At 37.0% G+C, this 20,416-nt stretch overlaps 1 protein-coding gene across 2 annotated transcripts in view; it reads right to left on the bottom strand.

The window, feature by feature from the left end:
• pitrm1 (pitrilysin metallopeptidase 1) overlaps positions 1-17,951 on the bottom strand; it is a 35,783-nt gene extending 17,832 nt beyond the window's left edge. For both annotated transcript variants that reach the window (XR_014530851.1, XM_083525612.1), the window contains exons 1-14: positions 17,739-17,951; positions 17,197-17,299; positions 15,909-16,015; positions 13,691-13,842; positions 13,301-13,415; positions 8,487-8,583; positions 7,871-8,031; positions 6,200-6,326; positions 5,997-6,085; positions 5,758-5,886; positions 5,507-5,620; positions 4,866-4,962; positions 2,698-2,832; positions 2,493-2,631 (exon numbers count right to left, since the gene is read on the bottom strand). Coding sequence is in view for 1 of the 2 variants with exons in the window: in XM_083525612.1 (XP_083381738.1) it covers positions 2,493-2,631; positions 2,698-2,832; positions 4,866-4,962; positions 5,507-5,620; positions 5,758-5,886; positions 5,997-6,085; positions 6,200-6,326; positions 7,871-8,031; positions 8,487-8,583; positions 13,301-13,415; positions 13,691-13,842; positions 15,909-16,015; positions 17,197-17,299; positions 17,739-17,773 (1,600 nt within the window). In the remaining variant the exon portion in view is untranslated. The remainder of the gene's footprint in view (positions 1-2,492; positions 2,632-2,697; positions 2,833-4,865; positions 4,963-5,506; positions 5,621-5,757; positions 5,887-5,996; positions 6,086-6,199; positions 6,327-7,870; positions 8,032-8,486; positions 8,584-13,300; positions 13,416-13,690; positions 13,843-15,908; positions 16,016-17,196; positions 17,300-17,738) is intronic.
• Positions 17,952-20,416: the final 2,465 nt, after the last annotated feature.

The raw sequence follows: 20,416 nt of genomic DNA, 5'->3' as shown, positions 1-20,416 counted from the left end.
CCCACTGAATCGGGCCGCACCACATCATAAATATGGATGATGTTCCTCTGACGTTTGACCTGCCGCTCACTCGGACTGTCTACAGGAAATGCGAATCATTCATCACACTGAAAACAACCGGGCAAGAAAAAAAGCACTTCACCTGTGTTCTGAGCTGCACGGCATCGGGAGAAAAGCTTCACCGATGGTGATTTTTAAACGCACGACGATGCCAAAAGAAAAACTCTCGAGAGAAATTGTTGTGAAAGGAAGAAGGAAGACAGTGAACAATGACTTTCATGGTAGGCTACTGTTTAGATACAAGCCGTGTAACAGTCACGGTCTTTCGTTAAAGCCTGTGTAAAGTTATTTAGTTTCAGTGTAGACATATAGACAGGTGCGGCTTACTTATGTTCAAAATAAAAATCTGTGTCAAATTTAGTGGGTGTGGCTTATAGTGATTATCTGATAAATTAAGACCCCACCTAGCACGGGATATGGGTGCGCTTAATAGTCCGGAAATTACGGTAGGTGTTAAGTAAATGTTTCTCAAAATAAAATGAAATAGAATAGAAGTAAATGTTACTGTTTCCAACTGATTTGCAAAAAACATAGCTAGCTTGCTTAGTCAGTCACATTATAAAATAGAAAGCTTAAACAAAATTTCCACAGGACATTTAATATTGGAGTTGAATAAAGTTACATAAGAACTATAATCAACAAACAGAAATAAATCAATAAATAAAAAATCTAATAAAGTATTTGCTGGGCAGCCTTGTTTATGTTTTCATGGCACAGCTGTAGGGTTCACCTTAAAATTAAAAATCTTTTAAAATAGACGAAGCCCAATTCAGTTTAACATCTACAATACTAAATGCAGTTAGAAATACTATGAACACAATACAAACAAGTATTATGCAACATCCAGATGTGTATATTCTTTAGGGGTAAATATCTTGTTGTTACCTAGTGGCACATTTATGGAAATAAAAAACAATAAAACATTAAACTTTCAACAGAAAGCAGATTTTGACCTGGACAAGCAATGCATATAAAATATGTAAGCATTAAAATATATAATTAAGCACAATTCAGTCCATAACACATTAAGAGAAAGTTTTACATTACTGAAGAAGTTGAAAATGTCATGTTTGTCAACAAAAGAGGAATGCATACAAGGAAAAGGATCTGAAGCTTGACTATCATAATGTAATTCAAATATGGTAATGGTTAGGGGTCTGATTTGTGACTGCTGGTTTGGAAAGATAAATTGGCATAATATTTCCTAATTGGTCCCCACAGTGCCACCAAAATAGCCTGACACATCAAGACATGTAAATTGTAAATGCTGTGGTATCTGAAATAAAGATGTTAGGAGCATATCCCGTGCTAGGAGGGGTCTTAATTGATCAGACTTGTTTGTCCATCACATACCAGAGATGATCATTTGAACTGAGATTTGGGAAATCTGGAAGTCGAGTCAAGACCTTGAACTTTCTATGTTCCTTAAACCATTCCTGAATAATGATAAATTTCTGAAGGTTCAAAAATAATTAATATGTGGCAAAGAGCATTAACACATTAACCTGCTAAAAAAAGGCCAGTACTATTAAAGAATATTGTTACTTTGTGTCTAGGTAGGTGGTGCAGAATATTGTCCAAAGTATCATATTCACACTGACGATTTTATGAATTGCTCAGTAGTTCCTGGTTCCACACGGTCAACTAACTGTATAAGACTGTAGAAAGGACATTAGTCATAATCACGCTTGATATCACCCTAACCAGGATGTTTCCCCTTTTGAGTCTGGTTCCTCTTAAGATTTCTTACTAATACCATCTAAGGGAGTTTTTCCTTGCCACACTCATTAGTGACTAAAACACATAATCCACTTAATTTTTTTGTTCTACAATTTTTACATTCTGTAAAGCTGCTTTCAGACAATGTCTGTTGTGAAAAGTGCTATAGAAATAAACTTGACCTAAACCACTGCATAGTGAGACATTTACATTTGCGGCATTTAGCAGACGCCCTTGTCCAGAGTGTGAGACCTGATGTTTTGGAGAATTTCTAACCCAGTTGTCTACCCATCACAATTTGACCCTTGTCACTCAGACCTTTAACTGAACCATTTTTCTTCTTTTAACATAGAACCTTCTAGAACCTACTGTTTAATTCGTGCATAATATATACCCTTTCTTAAACTGTCTAAAGTTTGTGCGTGTGTGTGTGTGTGTGTGTGTGTGTGTGTTGGTAGTTGGTGAAAGGTATTGAAACTAAATTGAGCTAATAAACTTTCCACTTGACATTGAGAAATTCGATAAATATTTGTGAGAAGGGGGTTACCATAAAATACATAAAGCAAAGCTCATTATATGTATCAAAGGCAAGTGCTTGTCTAAATAGTTGTTAGACACAAAAATTCCAATCTGACAGAATTCAAGAAAAATCTGCCAACCTTGGAGAATTTTCATAATTGGTCTGAAATAGGCATAAATCATCATGTTAATACCTTTTTCATAGATGTCTTTAAAGTCAACTTCAGTCAGAGCTTGTACTTTTTGCTTCAGTTTTTCTTGTTCTGCTTTGTTCAGTTTCTCCATATACTGTTCATCAGGGCTCATAGACAATGTCAACCTGTGTGTGTTGGCCTGAAACACAAACAAACAATCAATCAATCCATCCATCCACATGTGTCTTTAAAACTTGTTGATTACCTTAAAATAGTGCTGCAATTTGTCCTGTAGATAACGAGGGTTGTCTTGCAGACACTGTCTGAATCTGGAGACATGCTCACTGATCTTCAGCAATTCCACTGGGTCTCCATCATGATTCCAGCAGGATGCAATATACTAGAAAGTGAAATATTCAAGAATATTGAAATTAAATTAAATAATGTACATAATATGAATGCATTAGTTTGAGTGTATTAAGAGTACTATTTAGTAAACAGCACAGAAATTACAGTACTTTGCTATGTCATCCCTTTAGGCTGTTTTAAATATTTTAGATAGTATATTCATCCATTCAGTCAGTTGTCCATGCCATTTTTAATTTGTCAGTGTTGGCAAGTGATCACGGTATACAGTACGTAGGATAATCGACAGCTAGGTATGCGCTCCATTAGGAAGTTCTTTGTCTTGCACATCATGTATTACAACTCACAGTTGGATATGTATTCTAGACCAGCTAGACATGCAATTAGCAACACACACACACACACACACACACACACACACACACACACACACACACACACACACACACACACACACACACACACACATTCACAATTATTGCCACCCCTGGTAGATGTGTTCTTATGTGTTTTTTAAACAATATTGAACCACACTGCTAAAAAAAAAAAAAAAAAAAAAAAAATACATCCTTTAATTAATGTACAATTATTCAGTGGAAAAAAATTCCAAATTAAGAAGAAAAAAATAAAAATAATAATAAGATTTATATATATATATATATAACATATATATATATATATATACACACACACATACATACACACACACACTGTATATCTGAGCAAAGTAAGGATGTCATGAATGATGTCATGTGTTCAAGGTTTTAATTTCACCTCTTTTATATTTATTTTTACTATTTTTATAAAAATGGTAAAAAAGAAATTGTTAATTGTGCATTAATAAAATTTGTGCTGCTAAAATAAATTTGCGTTAACACAATTCTAACAGCCCAACAAAATGCAATTTTTGCAAATATAATAAATCTATATTCTATTCATAATAAAACAAAAAACATTCAATGTTTAAACTGGGAACAAAGACAATTATAAGGAAAAAATAAGGCCATTTGAATTGATGACTGCAACATATCTCTAAAAAGATGAGACAGGGCCATGTTTATCACTGTGTAGCATTATGTCTTCTGTCCGTATAAATATGGGAACTAAGGAGACAAGTTGCTGAAGTTTTGGAAGAAGAATGTTGTGCCAAATAGGTCTGATGAGTTATGGTATGCTTTTGAATGTCTTGTTTTATGATATGCCAAATGTTTTCAAATGGTGAAAGGTCTACACTTCCCTGAAAAAGACACTTTCTGAATAGAAGCATGTAATACTCTTATACCTGTATATACCGTTTTTTAAAAACTGAGCCTTTCCAAAAGTGCAAGATGCCCATTCTCCAGACACTAATGCACTCTTATACTATAAGAAATCTGTCTTTTTGTGGTGCTGTTAAGCCAGGTGCTTTTTTTTTTTTTTTTTTTTGTCCAAAGGATGTGGTATCCATGGTTTCCAAAAAGAAATAAAAATTTACATTCGTCTGACCACAGAACAGTTTTCCACTGTGCCTCAGTACATTTTAAATGAGCTTTAGCCAGAGAGGATAGCAGCGTTTTCACCAGTTTTTTGCTGATGGCACTGCTGGACATCTTTCCATGTCGTAGGAAAGTAAGCATCTTTCATCTGCTGTGTAAAGTTTCCTTGGCTGAATCTACAGTCCTCAACATTGCCTGTTTTTTTGTGGTTCTTCAAAGTAGCTTAAACAGTACATCCAGAAACCCTAGTCTGCTTTGAAATATTTGCCTGGGAGAGACATTGCTGATGTAGTATAGCTGCCTTGTAACTGGTTTCTGTGCCGAGTCTTGCCATGGTGTGACCCGTGACATTAAACTGTTTTCCATAACCTGTGGTTGCCTGTTCCTCACCCAGTCTAAGCCTCCTACACATCTATTTCTGTTTCAGTTCATTACTGTGCTTCAACATGAATATGAAATTGATGGCCATTAACACCTGCTCTGTATAACTGATCAATTACACACCTGAAGTGTAAGAATTAAAAGCCAAAATGTAGTCACATCAAATCTTAATTTAGTGTGTGTGTACTATATCTAGAGGTATATTACTCACAGAGGCAAGGGACAAGCCAAAATTGGTAGACTGATGTTTCATCTGAATCTCAATCTTGTGCAGCAAAGCCTTTATCCGTTCTTCTTCAAACCCGGCCCTGCAAAAAAGCACAAACAATTAGTACTAACCCCATAATTATTTACAGGCTAAGAGTCATAAAAACATACTTTTATACTTGCAAAAACCTACAAGTAACTTTTTAAAAACATTTGCATCCAAGCATGTGCCTCTGAAGTCAATATAAGATTACACAATAATGAAACAGGTTGGAAGTGCAAGATTCATTAAGGAGGTTATAATGCAAAAAGGTGATAAATTATTACATTATTCTCCTGTTTTATACCCAGAGACACAGTCATGAATGCAATGTATTTTACAAACCATGTAAATACACTCAAGCAATGCAAGCTCTGAGACATTGTGTATTTCTCCTACAAATTTTGTCAATTTGGCAATGAAAAATTTAATGAAAATTGACAATGAGCTTGCCATCAAGTTTAAAATATCTATTTCAGAACAGGCACCCATCAGTGTTTTACAATACCCTTTTAGCATGTGCACAAAAATGGCATGCTCACATGTTTCCTCTGTGTTTAGCTTGAAAACAGATATATTTTAAACACTTTTAACTCAGTGCTTACTCTATGATGTCATCAATGGTTTGGCTAATAATATGTTTGATATTCTCCATGTCCTCTTCTGCCATGCCCTGTAAGCCGATGCTAAATGAGGCATCCCTGGTACTGCAATCATACCTGTGTAATATGTAAAATATTAATAAATGCAATATGTTTAAAACTTTTTTTTTTTGCAAAAAAATTCAAGCTGACACGTACACTATACTCCACGTTATCAGAAATGTCCAGAAATAGATTGTGAATTGTGTTTTTACCCAACTACAGAAGCAAAGTCAGTGCCAATCTTCGTTTCAATCAGTGTTTTGTAAAATGGAGAGTTCGGGCCAGAGATCATCAGGGAAGAGAGAAAATTCAGAGTGAAAGCCTCAAATGTATCTGTGATGCTGTAAATAACACATACATGCACACACAAAGTAAACAGAGATACTGATTAGTAAATGTGTGTGTGTGTGTGTGTGTGTGTGTGTGTATGCACGTGTGTGTGCACATTTACTCAGCCAGCAGGTAGCTAACACAGAGTGTGTTCTGTTTAGCCGGATCTGGAGCCAATGCATCAGGATGGCAGGTCACATGAGCTTCCCTCTAAACAAACAAGCCAAATTAATTAATACACCATGTAATGTGTGACTGAGATAGAATGACATTCTTGATGCCATTGATTATTTTTGTAGGTGATTGTGTGTGTGTGTGTCTAACTGGCTTGTCCCATCGGCTCTGGGCTGGTACTGCTGTGTTTGTTTCTGTTCTCTGAAACTTGCACAGGGCCTCTTCCTGTATCTGCTTTAGATGCTGCTCCAATGGCATGTCACCATAGGTAAAAAACCTGTTAAACAAAAACAGAACGTTAGCACAGCCTGTGTATCAGCCACTAGCACTATGAATTCAAAATTTTTCTTTTTAACTTTTTATTTCACTGCAACTTGTATCTTGCATATAACCATGTTTGTGCAGAATAAGTTCATTGAATCTTGAATCATTAATGCTTCCTGGTTAGCAACTAACTCTGGTGCTACAGATTCTTCAGCATTATATGTCCAGCTTTAAAGATTTCTCTTAATAGGAGAAATTCCTGACAATTCCACATATTGAAGAAATGAATATATTTGTTATAGTACCGTGATTTCCGGACTATTAAGCGCACCCAAATATAAGCCGCACCCACTGAATTTTTATTTTGAACATAAATACACCGCACCTGTCTATAAGCCGCAGGTGCCTACATTAAAACAAATTAACTTTACACAGGCCTGGTACACGGCTTGTATCTCAACAATAGCCTACCAAGAAAGTAATTGTTCACTGTCTTTCTCCTTCCTTTCACAACAATTTCTCTCGGGGGTTTATCTTTTGGCATCGTCGTGCGTTTAAAAATCACCATCGGTGAAGCTTTTCTCCCAATGCCGTGCAGCTCAGAACACAGGTGAAGTGCGTATTTTCATGCCCGGTTGTTTTCAGCTTAACGAATGATTTGCATTTCCTGTTGACAGTCCTTAACCCGTTCGGCCATTTAATTGGTCTAATTTTACGGGGCTCAGCTTTTTTGGCATGAACCTTGTGAAACTGGGAAAAACCCAGAAAAAAATCCATAAATTAAGCGCTTCGTTGTTTAAGCCACAGGGTTCAAAACGTGGGGAAAAAGTAGCTGCTTATAGTCCGAAAAAATACTGTATGTTGAAATGAGTAGAACAGTTAAGTAAAACATATCTTTAGAAAATTAAATATTTAAATGTAAAGCACACAAATTATTTAGTTCAACTTTTTCCATTTATTTAATTTTATTTAATAGATTATTTTGTTCCAATTTAATTGCACAATTTTATCAATATAATGAAAAGTTTATTGCATAAATTCAAGTTTATTCTTTTTTTTAATTTTGTAAAATATTATTTTATAGATTATTTAACCAAGCAGGCTTTAAATTAAAAATTGTTACCGTTCAATTGTTGACGATCGCAAATATTAATAATATTAACCGTACTGAATTGAACCAAACCATGACTTAAGAACCGAGGTACGTCCTGAACCACAAATTTTCTGTACTGTTACACCCCTAATAAATATCATTTGTATGGTTGTGCTGCATATGGTTGTGTGACTAATACAATTTTAAATTGCTTAGATTTAACTCAAATGAATCAAATTGGATTTTCAGTGTGAGAATAGCCTCATACTTCTTTCAATAACCCAATAAACTTATAACCAAGGTATGCTATAATTTGGAGTTCACAATATGAGTTTACTACTGACTGGTTGTTTTGTTTAAACTGATGTCTTTCCACTGTTGTGGTGGGCATGTATGAGGCTGAATATATTTATAAACCTATTCCCTGACATATCTGGAATGTTAGAAATTGTGTTTCTGCGCACCTTGCATTGCTAGGATGATAGTGTGTTGCATGAAAATGTTTCAGTTGTTCCCATGTGAGGTCAGGGATGGCAAGAGGTTCTCCTCCAGACACCACAGAATATGTGTGATCGGGTAACAGCTTATTCTGTAAGTGCTGAGCATAAACCCGTTCTTTGTCAGACTAAACACACACACACACACACACACACACACACACACACACACACACACACACACACACACACACACACACACACACACAAAGAGAGACAACCACATTTTTTATACATATACATATATACATATACATATATATATATAAATATAAAAAAACTACAGAATGTTTAAAATCATGCATCAGGTACATTTATCTTAATTGATTAAATATAGTAATTTGTGTCTGCAGTGTCTGTTCTTGTTTTTTTAAACCTTGCACAGAACCTACTCCTCCATTTTAGCATGCAGCAACACACACAAAAATTGGTTTGCCACACAAAAATTATTAATGTAGCTTTTTATATCAAAGTAATCAAAACTTGAAACTGGAAGGTTCTGTTTCTTATTTTAAAAAGTTTTTAAAAAGATCCATGTTTTATAATATTAAACATTTTATTAAAAACATTTTGGTTGACTCACAAATGCTCCTTTCATTTCATTAAAAACCACTCCTTTAAACATCAGTGAAGATGATGAATCTGTAGGATGTTCATTTTCCAAACGCCAGCCTTCTTGCCTGCAAAACACAGATACACAAACATAGAGGTGAACAGACTAATACATTTACTAGTTGTTTCATTAAAAAAAGATGTACTTCAGAAGCCTGGTCTTTAATCCTAACTACTGCAGACTCTGGAAGTAATTCTTCCCACAGATCTATAATGCCTTAAAAAACACTAAATTCTGAAATGTGGAGCAATACCAGTTGATTACAGCAGACTCTGTCTTGAGAGTTATATTAACTATATTCATTTTATATACTTAAATATATGCTACTTATTTTTTTTATTTGGCCTTTTGCCCATTTATAACATTTAGTCTGTTTAGGTACATACTAGGGATGCTCCGAAATGAAAATTCTTGGCTGAAACCGAAAAAGTGGAAAGCAAGGCCGAAAACCAAAAACCGAAACACCGAAAGAAATTACGCCAATTATTATTACCATTGCATTTATGGCTATGACTGTGTACTAACCTTACTAAAATCAAGGCATTTCAATTGGATGAATTAATATTAAAGTTTCAAAGAATAAATCAATTACAAATTATGAAAATATTTATTTATAGCATATTGCAACAATGCACAGGATAAAATAAATTAAAATTCAAACTTAAATGTTTAACTTAAATGCACTCATGTGTACATTAAATAATAATGTACAGGCCCTCTGGCCTGCTGAAAGGTTGTAAAATTAAATATGTTCTTTCATAAAAACAAAGTGCATTCAGAACAAGTGCAACTGCTTAAAGATACAATACAACAATATCACTGGGAAACTTCCTGCCTTTTCAAAAAAGAGTGCGCGTGCTCGGAGGGGTTTTGCTTTTCTGTGCCGCGTTCCTCTCATATTCAGTATAGCGATCGGGATGTTTGGATTTCAGGTGATAAATTAAACCCGACGTGGAGAAAGTCTTTACAGACGCACATTTACATTTCGGCATTACATGTTTCGCAAATCGCTATCCGTGGGTCTTTCTCAGATATACTGAAATACGTCCACACCGCAGACATGTTGCTTTAGACATGCACGTGCGAGCCGCGGTTTCTGTTTGCGTCATCACAACAAACTGTTTCGGCCGTGTTGTTTCGGTAATCAAAGTCTTTCGGGCAAATTTACTTTTGGGCCATTTTCGGCCTAAAATGTTTGGTGGCCGAATATTCGGTGCATCTCTAGTACATATTTATTTATGTACATGACAATTATGCAGTCTACATAACAGAAAACCATAGTTCACGTACACTGGCACTTAAAAAATCTGTGCTGCCAGAGTGCTAGGCTTTTGCAAAAAATGTATGGGCTGGCATGAAGCAAATCACCAGCTTCAAACCAAAACAGCCTATGGATTGCAGTCTATAAAGTACTAACAAGCAGATTTTTTTCCCCAGTATATTTATTATTAGAGATCGACCGATTAGTGTCAGTAGGCATCCAAACAGGGAAAGCGGAAGAGCTAGAACTACAAATATATAAAGCAAGCAGTTTTCACATGCCGCGATCATTACTAACGGACTCATGTAGCTTTTTTCAATCAGGTCTGCTAAGCGACAACAAGCGTCTTTTTTGTGTGTTCATTTGCTAAGCTAATTAGCGAATCAGATTCTCTTTCGCCGATGAACTCCGCCGTTGATTCAAAAGCCCAGCTAACTAATCAGATTGATGTGAAATATAAAAACCGAATATTCAAATAATCTGTATTTATTTTTATTTATTTATTGGTTTTTAGATGTTTTGCTGTTATTATAACTATATAAAATCGAATCCACGGTATTTATGTATAACTTTACTTTAAAAGAATGCACATAGAGTTTAAATATCTTTCATTTAAACATTTTAAAGCTTATATTAGCTGCTTGTTGAGGAGTGCATGGGGGTTGTTGTTTCTGTAAAAAAAATAATAATAATAAAAAAAAATGTATATACCGGTATATATATCAAATAAATCAAAACATCTTTTAAGTATGCAAGGTCAAGCAATTTGTGTAAATTAACATTTGAATTGTTTTTAATAATAGCAGATGGCAATTTGAAAATCTTGCTTAAAGAAATCTAAAAAAAAAGAAAAACATTTTGTTCAGTTGTGAAGATAAGCATCTACAATAAATAATTAATAAATATGTTGCATAATAATTAAATGATATGCATAAATTAAATATACAAACATTGCAAACAAGCATTTGATTGTAGTAAGGCTGCAGTAAAATACGTTTGAAAACAGACAAGTTACTGTTGTAGCAGACAAATGCTTTAAAAAGAAAATGGAACAGCACAGCAAGCTAACAGACTTGATTAAAAAAAAATAAAAGATAAAATATGCATTGTTGTACAAATGCATAATCATTATCCGTACACCACGACAGTGACTAAAAATGTAATTGTTTACAGCTGCTGTTATTTGCTGCTTTTACATTGTGTTTGTTTGCCCTGATTTCTAAGTATCAGCATCGGCCAGACAAAAACCCATATTCAAATCAAATCAAATCGAAGAAAGCCCAGCCCGCCTGCCTCAACGACTACCGCACTGTAGCCTTGACCTCAGTAGTGATAAAGTGCTTTGAGAGACTGATCAGAGACTTCATCACTGCATCACTACCAGACACACTGGACCCATTACAGTTTGCGTACCGCCTGAACCGTTCTACTAAGAACGCCATTGCTCATCTCCTCCACACTACGATGAGCCACCTGGACTATAGAAAAGGGAATTATACAAAGATGATGTTTGTGGACTACAGTTCAGCGTTTAACACCACAATTCCCTTTACGCTCACCTCTAAGATGGAGGTCCTGGGACTCAATGGATGTCAATGGATCTCTAACTTCCTGACAGACAGACCACAAGCCATATGGGTGGGCAAACACACCTCATCCACCCTCGACACTGGAGCTCCCCAGGGTTGTGTTCTGAGCCCCCTGCTGTACTCACTGTACACATACGTCTGTGTGGCCACTTCCAACTCCACAACCATCATCAAGTTTGCTGACGACACTCTTGTGGTGGGCCTGATCTCCAACAACGAAGAGACGGCCTACCTACAGGAGGTTAAAAACCTGGAAAGTGGACTTCAGCATGAAGCAGGAGCAGTCATACCAACCGCTAAACATCAACGGGACCCCAGTGGAGTGAGTGGACAGTTTCCGGTACTTACAGTGAGGAAAATAAGTATTTGAACACCCTGCTATTTTGCAAGTTCTCCCACTTAGAAATCATGCAGGGGTCTGAAATTGTCATCGTAGGTGCATGTCCACTGTGAGAGACATAATCTAAAAAAAAAAGAATATCCAGAAATCACAATGTATGATTTTTAAACTATTTATTTGTATGATACAGCTGCAAATAAGTATTTGAACACCTGTCTATCAGCTAGAATTCTGACCCTCAAAGACCTGTTAGTCTGCCTTTAAAATGTCCACCTCCACTACATTTATTATCCTAAATTAGATGCACCTGTTTGAGGTCGTTAGCTGCATAAAGACAACTGTCCACCCCATACAATCAGTAAGAATCCAACTACTAACATGGCCAAGACCAAAGAGCTGTCCAAAGACACTAGAGACAAAATTGTACACCTCCACAAGGCTGGAAAGGGCTAGGGGGAAATTAACAGGCAACTTGGTGAAAACAGGTCCACTGTTGGAGCAATCATTAGAAAATAGAAGAAGCTAAACATGACTGTCAATCTCCCTCGGACTGGGGCTCCATGCAAGATCTTACCTTGTGGGGTCTCAATGATCCTAAGGAAGGTGAGAAATCAGCCCAGAACTACACGGAAGGAGCTGGTCAATGACCTGAAAAGAGCTGGGACCACCATTTCCAAGGTTACTGTTGGTAATACACTAAGACGTCATATGGACAATGACCCGAAGCACACAGCCAGGATAACCAAGGAGTGGCTCTGTAAGAAGCATATCAAGGTTCTGGCTTGGCCTAGCCAGTCTCCAGACCTAAACCCAATAGAAAATCTTCAGAGGGAGCTCAAACTCCGTGTTTCTCAGCAACAGGCCAGAAACCTGAGTGATCTAGAGAGGATCTGTGTGGAGGAGTGGGCCAAAATCCCTCCTGCAGTGTGTGCAAACCTGGTGAAAAACTACAGGAAACGTTTGACCTTTGTAATTGCAAACAAAGGCTACTGTACCAAATATTAACATTGACTTTCTCAGGTGTTCAAATACTTATTTGCAGCTGTATAATACAAATAAATAGTTAAAAAATCATATATTGTGATTTCTGGATTTTTTTTTAGATTATGTCTCTCACAGTGGACATGCACCTACGATGACAATTTCAGACCTCTCCATGATTTCTATGTGGAGAACTTGCAAAATAGCAGGGTGTTCAAATACTTATTTTCCTCACTTTAGGTGTTCACGTCACACAGGACCTGTCTTGGTCCTGTCACACCAACACCCTAGGGAAGAAGGCCCGGCAGCGTCTGTACCATCTGAGACGCTTAAGGAACTTTAAACTTCCATCTCAGGTGCTAAAGACTTTCTACACCTGCACCATTGAGAGCGTTCTGCCGAGTAGCATCAATTTCTGGTTCTGGAACAGCACCTTGCAGGACAGGCGAGCCCTCCAGAGAGTGGTGTGTTCAGCTGAACGTACCATCCACAACGAGCTCCCTAACCTGCAGGACATCTACAGCACGCAGTGCCGGACCAGAGTGTATGTATGTGTATGTGTATGAAGAATATATATCAGGAAATGACATTCGTATGTATATAAATTCTGTACCAGAAGTCAAGCTCTCGCAAACAGGGGAAGAAGACAGCATTAAGGTAGACGGATAGAAGGTTCTGGAAATCCTTGGCATTCTGAGTGGAGAATGGGTACATTGTATAATCACTAGCTGGGGAATAAAAGAAGTGCAGTTAGTTTCTGTCCTTTCACAGATGCAGACACACAAACCTATACAAATCTATAATAGTAATCAGCTCAATTATGAGTTTAAGTTGATGGGCTTTTAAAATGATTCAGAATATGTTCATTAAAAAATTTCCATTTTGTGAAATACATTTAACACCCCCACTAGCCAGTGATTAACTAGCAAAGTACAGTATGCATTTTTTTTTTTTTTAGAAAATACTGTTGTAAGGCTAGACACACACCAAGGGTAGTCAATACCTGTGAAAGCATTCATAAATGTGGAGAGAGAGCGATTCAGCATTTTAAAGAACGGATCTCGGCAGGGAAAACGCAGAGAGCCACACAGAACTGTGTGTTCTAGAATGTGGGCAACCCCAGTATTGTCCATGGGTGTGGTACGAAATTGCACACTGAAAATACACAAAAGCAGAATATTTAGAAACTGATAAATGAAAGGTTGCCAGGATGCATGCCATCACTTCAAACATATAGGAATTGCTTATAGGCTACTTGAAACCACTGGCACAGACAAATACTTAACATTTCTTTTTTTTTTTTTTTACCCTGGAGCAAAAAAATTTATGCCTTAGCCATGGTGCATGCAGATGAGAATGCAGACAGTACTGTGCAAAAGTTTTATGCAGGTTTTGAAAAAAAGCTGTTAAGTAGAGCATTAATAAACTAACCACAGTTCTTGTGTGGATGTAATCCAATTCATGTAATCCCAGACAAACCTGATTATGTTGAGATCAGTGGCAAACGAGACTCATTGTTGTTTTCTATGCTGAAGATAATTCTTAATGACATAGACTGTAAGTCTGGGGTCATTGTCCTATTGCAAACTAACTTTGGGTCTATCAGACACCTCCCTGATGATATTGCATTATGGCTAAGTATCTGCCTGACTAAATCTTCACCTTCTTTTGCAGAAATGCAGCTTCAAACTAGCAAGGAGCAAGAAAACTGCAATTCTTCCATGAAGACCACTTCTGTCCAGACTACTTTGAGACCGAAGATGGCTGTACCTGGGTCCCACTGGTTTCCGCCAGTTCTTTCAAACATTTCTTTGTGCTTCTTCAAAATAGCTTGAACGGTGCATTTGTAATGAAAGTCTGCACTATTTACCTGGGAGACACATTGCTGATATAGTATAACTTGTGTCGTTACTGTGCTCAGTCTTGCCGTAGTGCAGGGGTGGCCAACCAGTCAGAGACCAAGAGACACATTTCTTTTACTGTGTTACCGCAAAGAGCCACATCATACACATGGGCACACATGAACATCACCCATCCCTTCCTCACACACACACCTCTGCTCAGCCAGATTTATTGTAAATGTCACACACCAACATGATAATGACAGAAATTGTCTCCTACAGTACTAAGACTAAGGCCAGTCATTTTCAACAATGAACATTGTGTGCACTGTCTCACACACACAAACTCTCACAAACTTGCAGTTAGTTTCGGTATGGGCAGATTTGCTTTCGCAAATGCAGCCATCATTGTTTGTTTTACATCTATGCCATGGTTTCTGTCTTTTAATGGCACAATATCAAGGAGTTCTTCTTTGATCACACAATCGTTTGACACAGACCGTACAAATATTGCCAACTGAGGCTTGTCTTGTATGATACAACTCTCATCCAATGCGACTAAAATATTCACGTTTGAAAGTCAAAATGCAACTTTGATTCAATAAAACTTTCTTTCGGCTTCTTCCATTAGGGGTCGCCACAGCGGATCATCAGTATTCATAATCCACATGTTTGATTTGGCACATGTTTTTATGCTGAATGCCCTTCCTAATGCAACCCTCCCCATTTATCCGGGCTTGGGACCGGCACTAAGAGTGCACTGGCTTGTGCAACCCTAATGGCTGGGGTTGGTTCCCTGACCGGGGATTGAACCCGGGCCGCAACTGTATTTCAATAGCCGTGTTAATGTCCGAGAATCTGTGTTCAACAATGTGGCGGGACAGTTGGACATCTGATACCATGCGTTTTAGTTTGTCATTTTCACATGCGTATTTGACGCGAACGCGCACATAAAAAAAAAGAAAAAACACAAACTTCGATATGAACGTAAGAGCCACATGAAACCAGGCAAAGAGCCGCATGCGGCTCGAGAGCCGCGGGTTGGCCACCCCTGCCGTAGTGTATGAGCTGTGACATGAAACAACCTCACCTTAGAAGCAGAGTTTGGCTATTTCTCAAATATTTTTTTTTTTTACCTCATACACAGCTGTTTCTGTTTCAGTTAATTGTGTACATATGAAATGGATTTATATGTACGGAATATGAATATGGAATAATTAGCACCCGCTTATTATAATTGGTTAATCATACAGCTGATTCCATAAAATCCCTGAATTTGTGAAATCCTAACAAATGCAGACCCAAAACATTTGGACACCAACATGCAAAAAATGATACAAACACACAGATGCACACATGTAAATACTCAGTAATGCAAACCTGAAGAGGTTATTGGAGTCATCCTTTGCTGTATGTAGATACTTAGCTCCTGTGACATCATGAATGAGTTTTACTGCTGTTAAGGACAGATCAGGCACTTGAGTTACCTACATAAACACACAGTACACTGAAACTGATGTACACGTTTTTTCAGACATTTCATACTTTTATGGTTTAAATTGTACATGCAAATATTAAACCTAGATGACATACACTTTGGATTTAGTGGCAGTTCAACAGGTAATAATCAGATGATAGCTGGATTTTACTTATTTTTGTCTAAATTCAATGAAGTAGTGCAATACAGTAATTCCAAACATAGAAAAAAATCTATTCAATAATAAAAACTGTTTAAAATATTGTATCTGATCATTTTAATTAGCTTCTACAGCAGAATCTACAATGCTAAATGATTATTTTGCCCTCTGTAATGCAAGTTACACTTGATCATGTGTATGTACTCAATACACTAATGTGGGCTATAACTGTGCTAGAAAGTTATACTAGACTAACTAAATTCTCAGACAAATGGCATTTATATTTTTTATAGTGCATTTTATCCTTGGATTTGGTTTCCATGCCATAATGAATATATTTTATCTTGGTTTATTTACAGTTACCAAACACATTATTAGGAACACTTTACATTATAATGGCCAGGGCTTCCCTTTGCTAACAAAACAGCCTCAAGAATAAAAGTTTGGTCCCTGTTGATATGAGAGCAAAATTCTTACAGATTTTATGCTGTGATTTTCCCATGCTACCACTTCCTAAAGGTGTTCTACTGGATTTGGATCTGATGATTGGAAAGGCCACTGAAGAACCCTGAACTTAAAATCAATATAAAATATAATATGAAATAACTATGGGGTGACCTGAAGCAGGCTGAGCACAGGAAATGCCATTACAGTTTGGAAGTTCTAGACATTCTAGAATCTAGTGTTTTTACAAAAAAGAAAAGAAGGGGAAATGCCAAGATGTACCAAACTGATAGACTCTTAAACAAAAAGACAATTATAAGCAATGTCATAATAGATAGAGGTGTGCACACTAAAAAAACTAGGTTATTATAAGTTTTTTCCACTTACATAATGGTTTTCTATTTTGTAGCATTAAGAGATGTTTTACAATTGTCCAATTAGCTGAACAGTCATCAATCTTAGCAACCAACACTTCCCACTTATCAGTAGTAATACAGGTTTTTGTAAAAATGTGCTGTCTTAATTGTTGCTGCAGTTCCAGGTGATGTATGTGCTTTGTGAGATCAGAATTGTTTCTTGTTGACTACCTCTTGGATGGTAAACCCGTGGATCTTCTGGCCTGTCACATATTGCAGAGCTCGTTCAGGGGCTGAGCTGCTCTTTGGTCTCCAAACATACTGGCCCTTAAGCCTGATGTACAACAAAACATTTATTTCATATCAAGTTTAACTGAAGTGTGATTTGGCTTTGCTCTTACCAACAACAGTTGTACATCTGAAACAGCAATAATAATTGTATGTGAAAGATTTATATAAGAATTAGACAAAATAATATTCTCTACATAATCTAAAAATAAGTCCAACGATATTATACATATAACTGATTTCAGCATTTGCTTGTTTAAACTCCTACTTTGAACAATCTGAGGAGCTGAAATATATCTTATGGTGAAACTATTAGAGCACGACCAGCGACAAGTTCCAATTCAATAGTAGCGAATCATTTCCCATATAACTCTCTCCACCGAGAAGTACATACAGTATAACTGCAAAGCTGCTTTGGGACAAAGATCATAGCTCTATATTAATTCAAAACTTAAATGGAATTGAAATTGAAATGAATAACTCACCTCAGGTATATGAGATTTTTACTTTGACGAAGCATTGTGACGGCTCAAATGTTCTTTGTCTAAAACTACTCTATACATGAATTAAATCGTATTTATATATTTAACAAATATGACCGGTTTAAGCGTTCCCAGATGCTTCCAACGCAAGAACACATTGCAGTTGTTACCAACTGTCACAGACGCGCATGCTCAGACCAACACAAACTGGCCTCGATACAACGCGGCATTTGATTGCATATTTCGCTTAGAAAGGCAGGACCAGATTGGATATCGCGATGAGCGTCGTTTTTTTTTTTTTTTAAACCTCCCTATATACCCTTTAAAATCTTATGGACAATCTGTATTCTCGTTTAGCGAATTTTCGATACTTACAATGGCAGGTGGAGGTTTTATAATTTTCGGCCGCTACTAGATAGCCGGTTAGACTTCCCGAAATGTCTGGTTTGGAGGTGAGAGAGATGTTGCTGGATTGATTACTTTAAAGCCTGCTGAGCTATTAGTATGAATTTTGATTCATGCACTTTACATCAATTTACCCTCACATGGGTGCATGAAGTAGTTTCCAATACTACAATAATAAGTGCTCGAATTGAGTCAAGTCTTATGAGTGGGTCCCCAGTTGCTGTGTAATTCATATATGTTTTACTAGGAAACCCCCCCCCCCCCCCCCAAGCCTATTATTTTTTTCTTGTCATGGGGGTCCCTAATGCCTTATGTCCCTAATGCCTTATGTGGAACCCCCCCCCCCCAGCCTCCCCTCAATTCGAGCAATTCAAACTAACTATCCTGATGCCAAGAGTGTTTAAAGCTGCAGTACATGCTAAGAGAGGATTTAACTTGCATTGTTGTACCAGCACTTGTACAATCCCCATACTGTACAATTACCTAGTTTGTTACTGATAAAAAGAATAGGCTTTTTCAAACTTTTGACTAGCACTGCTATAACCGGAACGATCCCTTATAGCTCCTCTTAATTTTACTATATTTTTTGGTTTGTAATATATATACTGTATATACACAAACCCGATTCCAAAAATGTTGGGACACTACAAATTGTGAATAAAAACAATTTGCAATAATGTGGAAGTTTCAAATTAAAAATTTTATTCAGAGTACAAGATAGATGACATGTAAAAATTTATAATTTTAAGGGAAAAATAAGTTAATTTTAAATTTCATGGCATCAACACATCTCAAAAAAAGTTGGGACAAGGCCATGCTTACCACTGTGTGGCATCCCCTCTTCTTTTTATAGCAATCTGCAAACATATGGAGACTGAGGAGACAAGTTGCTCAAGTTTAGGAATAGAAATGTTGTCCCATTCTTGTCTAATATAGGCTTCCAGTTGCTCAACTGTCTTAGGTCTTCTTTGTCGCATCTTCCTCTTTATGATGCGGCAAATGTTTTCTATGGTTGAAAGATCTGGACTCCAGGCTGGCCAGTTCAGTACCCGGATCCTTCTTCTACGCAGCCATGATGTAATTGATGCAGTATGTGGTCTGGCATTGTCATGTTCGAAAGTGCAAGATCTTCCCTGAAAGAGATGATGTCTGGATGGGAGCATATGTTGTTTTAGAACTTGGATATACCTTTCAGCATTGATGGTGCCTTTTCCAGATGTGTAAGCTGCCCATGCCACATGCACTCATGCAACCCCATACTATCAGAGATGCAGGCTTCTGAACTGAGCGCTGATAACAATTCGGGTTGTCCTTATCCTCTTTAGTCCGGATGACATGGGGTCCCAGTTATCCAAAAAGAACTTAAAATTTTAATGCGTCTGACCACAGAACAGTTTTTCCACTTTGCCACAGTCTATTTTTAATGAGCCTTGGCCCAGAGAAAACGCCTGTACTTCTGGATCATGTTTAGATATGGCTTCTTTTTTGACATATAGAGTTTTAGCCAGCAACGGCGAATGGCACGGTGGATTTTGTTCACCGACAATGTTTTCTGGAAGTATTCCTGAGCCCATGTTGTGATTTCCATTACAGTAGCATTGCTGTATGTGATGCAGTGCCGACTAAGGGAAGATCACGGGCATCCAGTATGGTTTTCCGGCCTTGACCCTTATGCACAGAGATTGTTCCAGATTCTCTGAATCTTTGGATGGTATTATGCACTGTAGATGATGATAACTTTAAACTCTTTCCAATTTTTCTCTGAGAAACTCCTTTCTGATATTGCTCCACTATTTTTCACCGTAGCATAGAGGGAATTGGTGATCCTCTGCCCATCTTGACTTCTGAGAGACACTGCCACACTGAGAGTCTTTTTATACCCAATCATGTTGCCAATTGGCCTAGTAGGTTGCAAATTGGTCCTCCAGGTGTTCCTTATATGTACATTTAATTTTTCCTGCCTCTTATTGCTACCTGTCCCAACTTTTTTTGAATGTGTAGCTCTCATGAAATCCAAAATGAGCCAATATTTGGCATGACATTTCAAAATGTCCCACTTTCAACATTTAAAATGTTATCTATATTCTATTGTAAATAAAATATAAGTTTATGAGATTTCTAAATTATTGCATTCCTTTTTTATTTACAATTTGTACAGTGTCCCAACTTTTTTGGAATGGGGTTTGTATATATATACATTTCAAAATGTCAAAAGAAAAAAAAGGAGCAAGAAACAAAAAAGAGATTAGCATTTTATTGAAAACTGCATTTAAAAA

Source organism: Silurus aristotelis (genome assembly GCF_946808225.1).
Source record: "Silurus aristotelis genome assembly, chromosome: 22".
Classification (NCBI taxonomy): Eukaryota; Metazoa; Chordata; class Actinopteri; order Siluriformes; family Siluridae; genus Silurus; species Silurus aristotelis.
The sequence above is the reverse complement of the archived record's forward strand: the minus strand, read 5'-3'. Positions and strand labels throughout refer to the sequence as shown.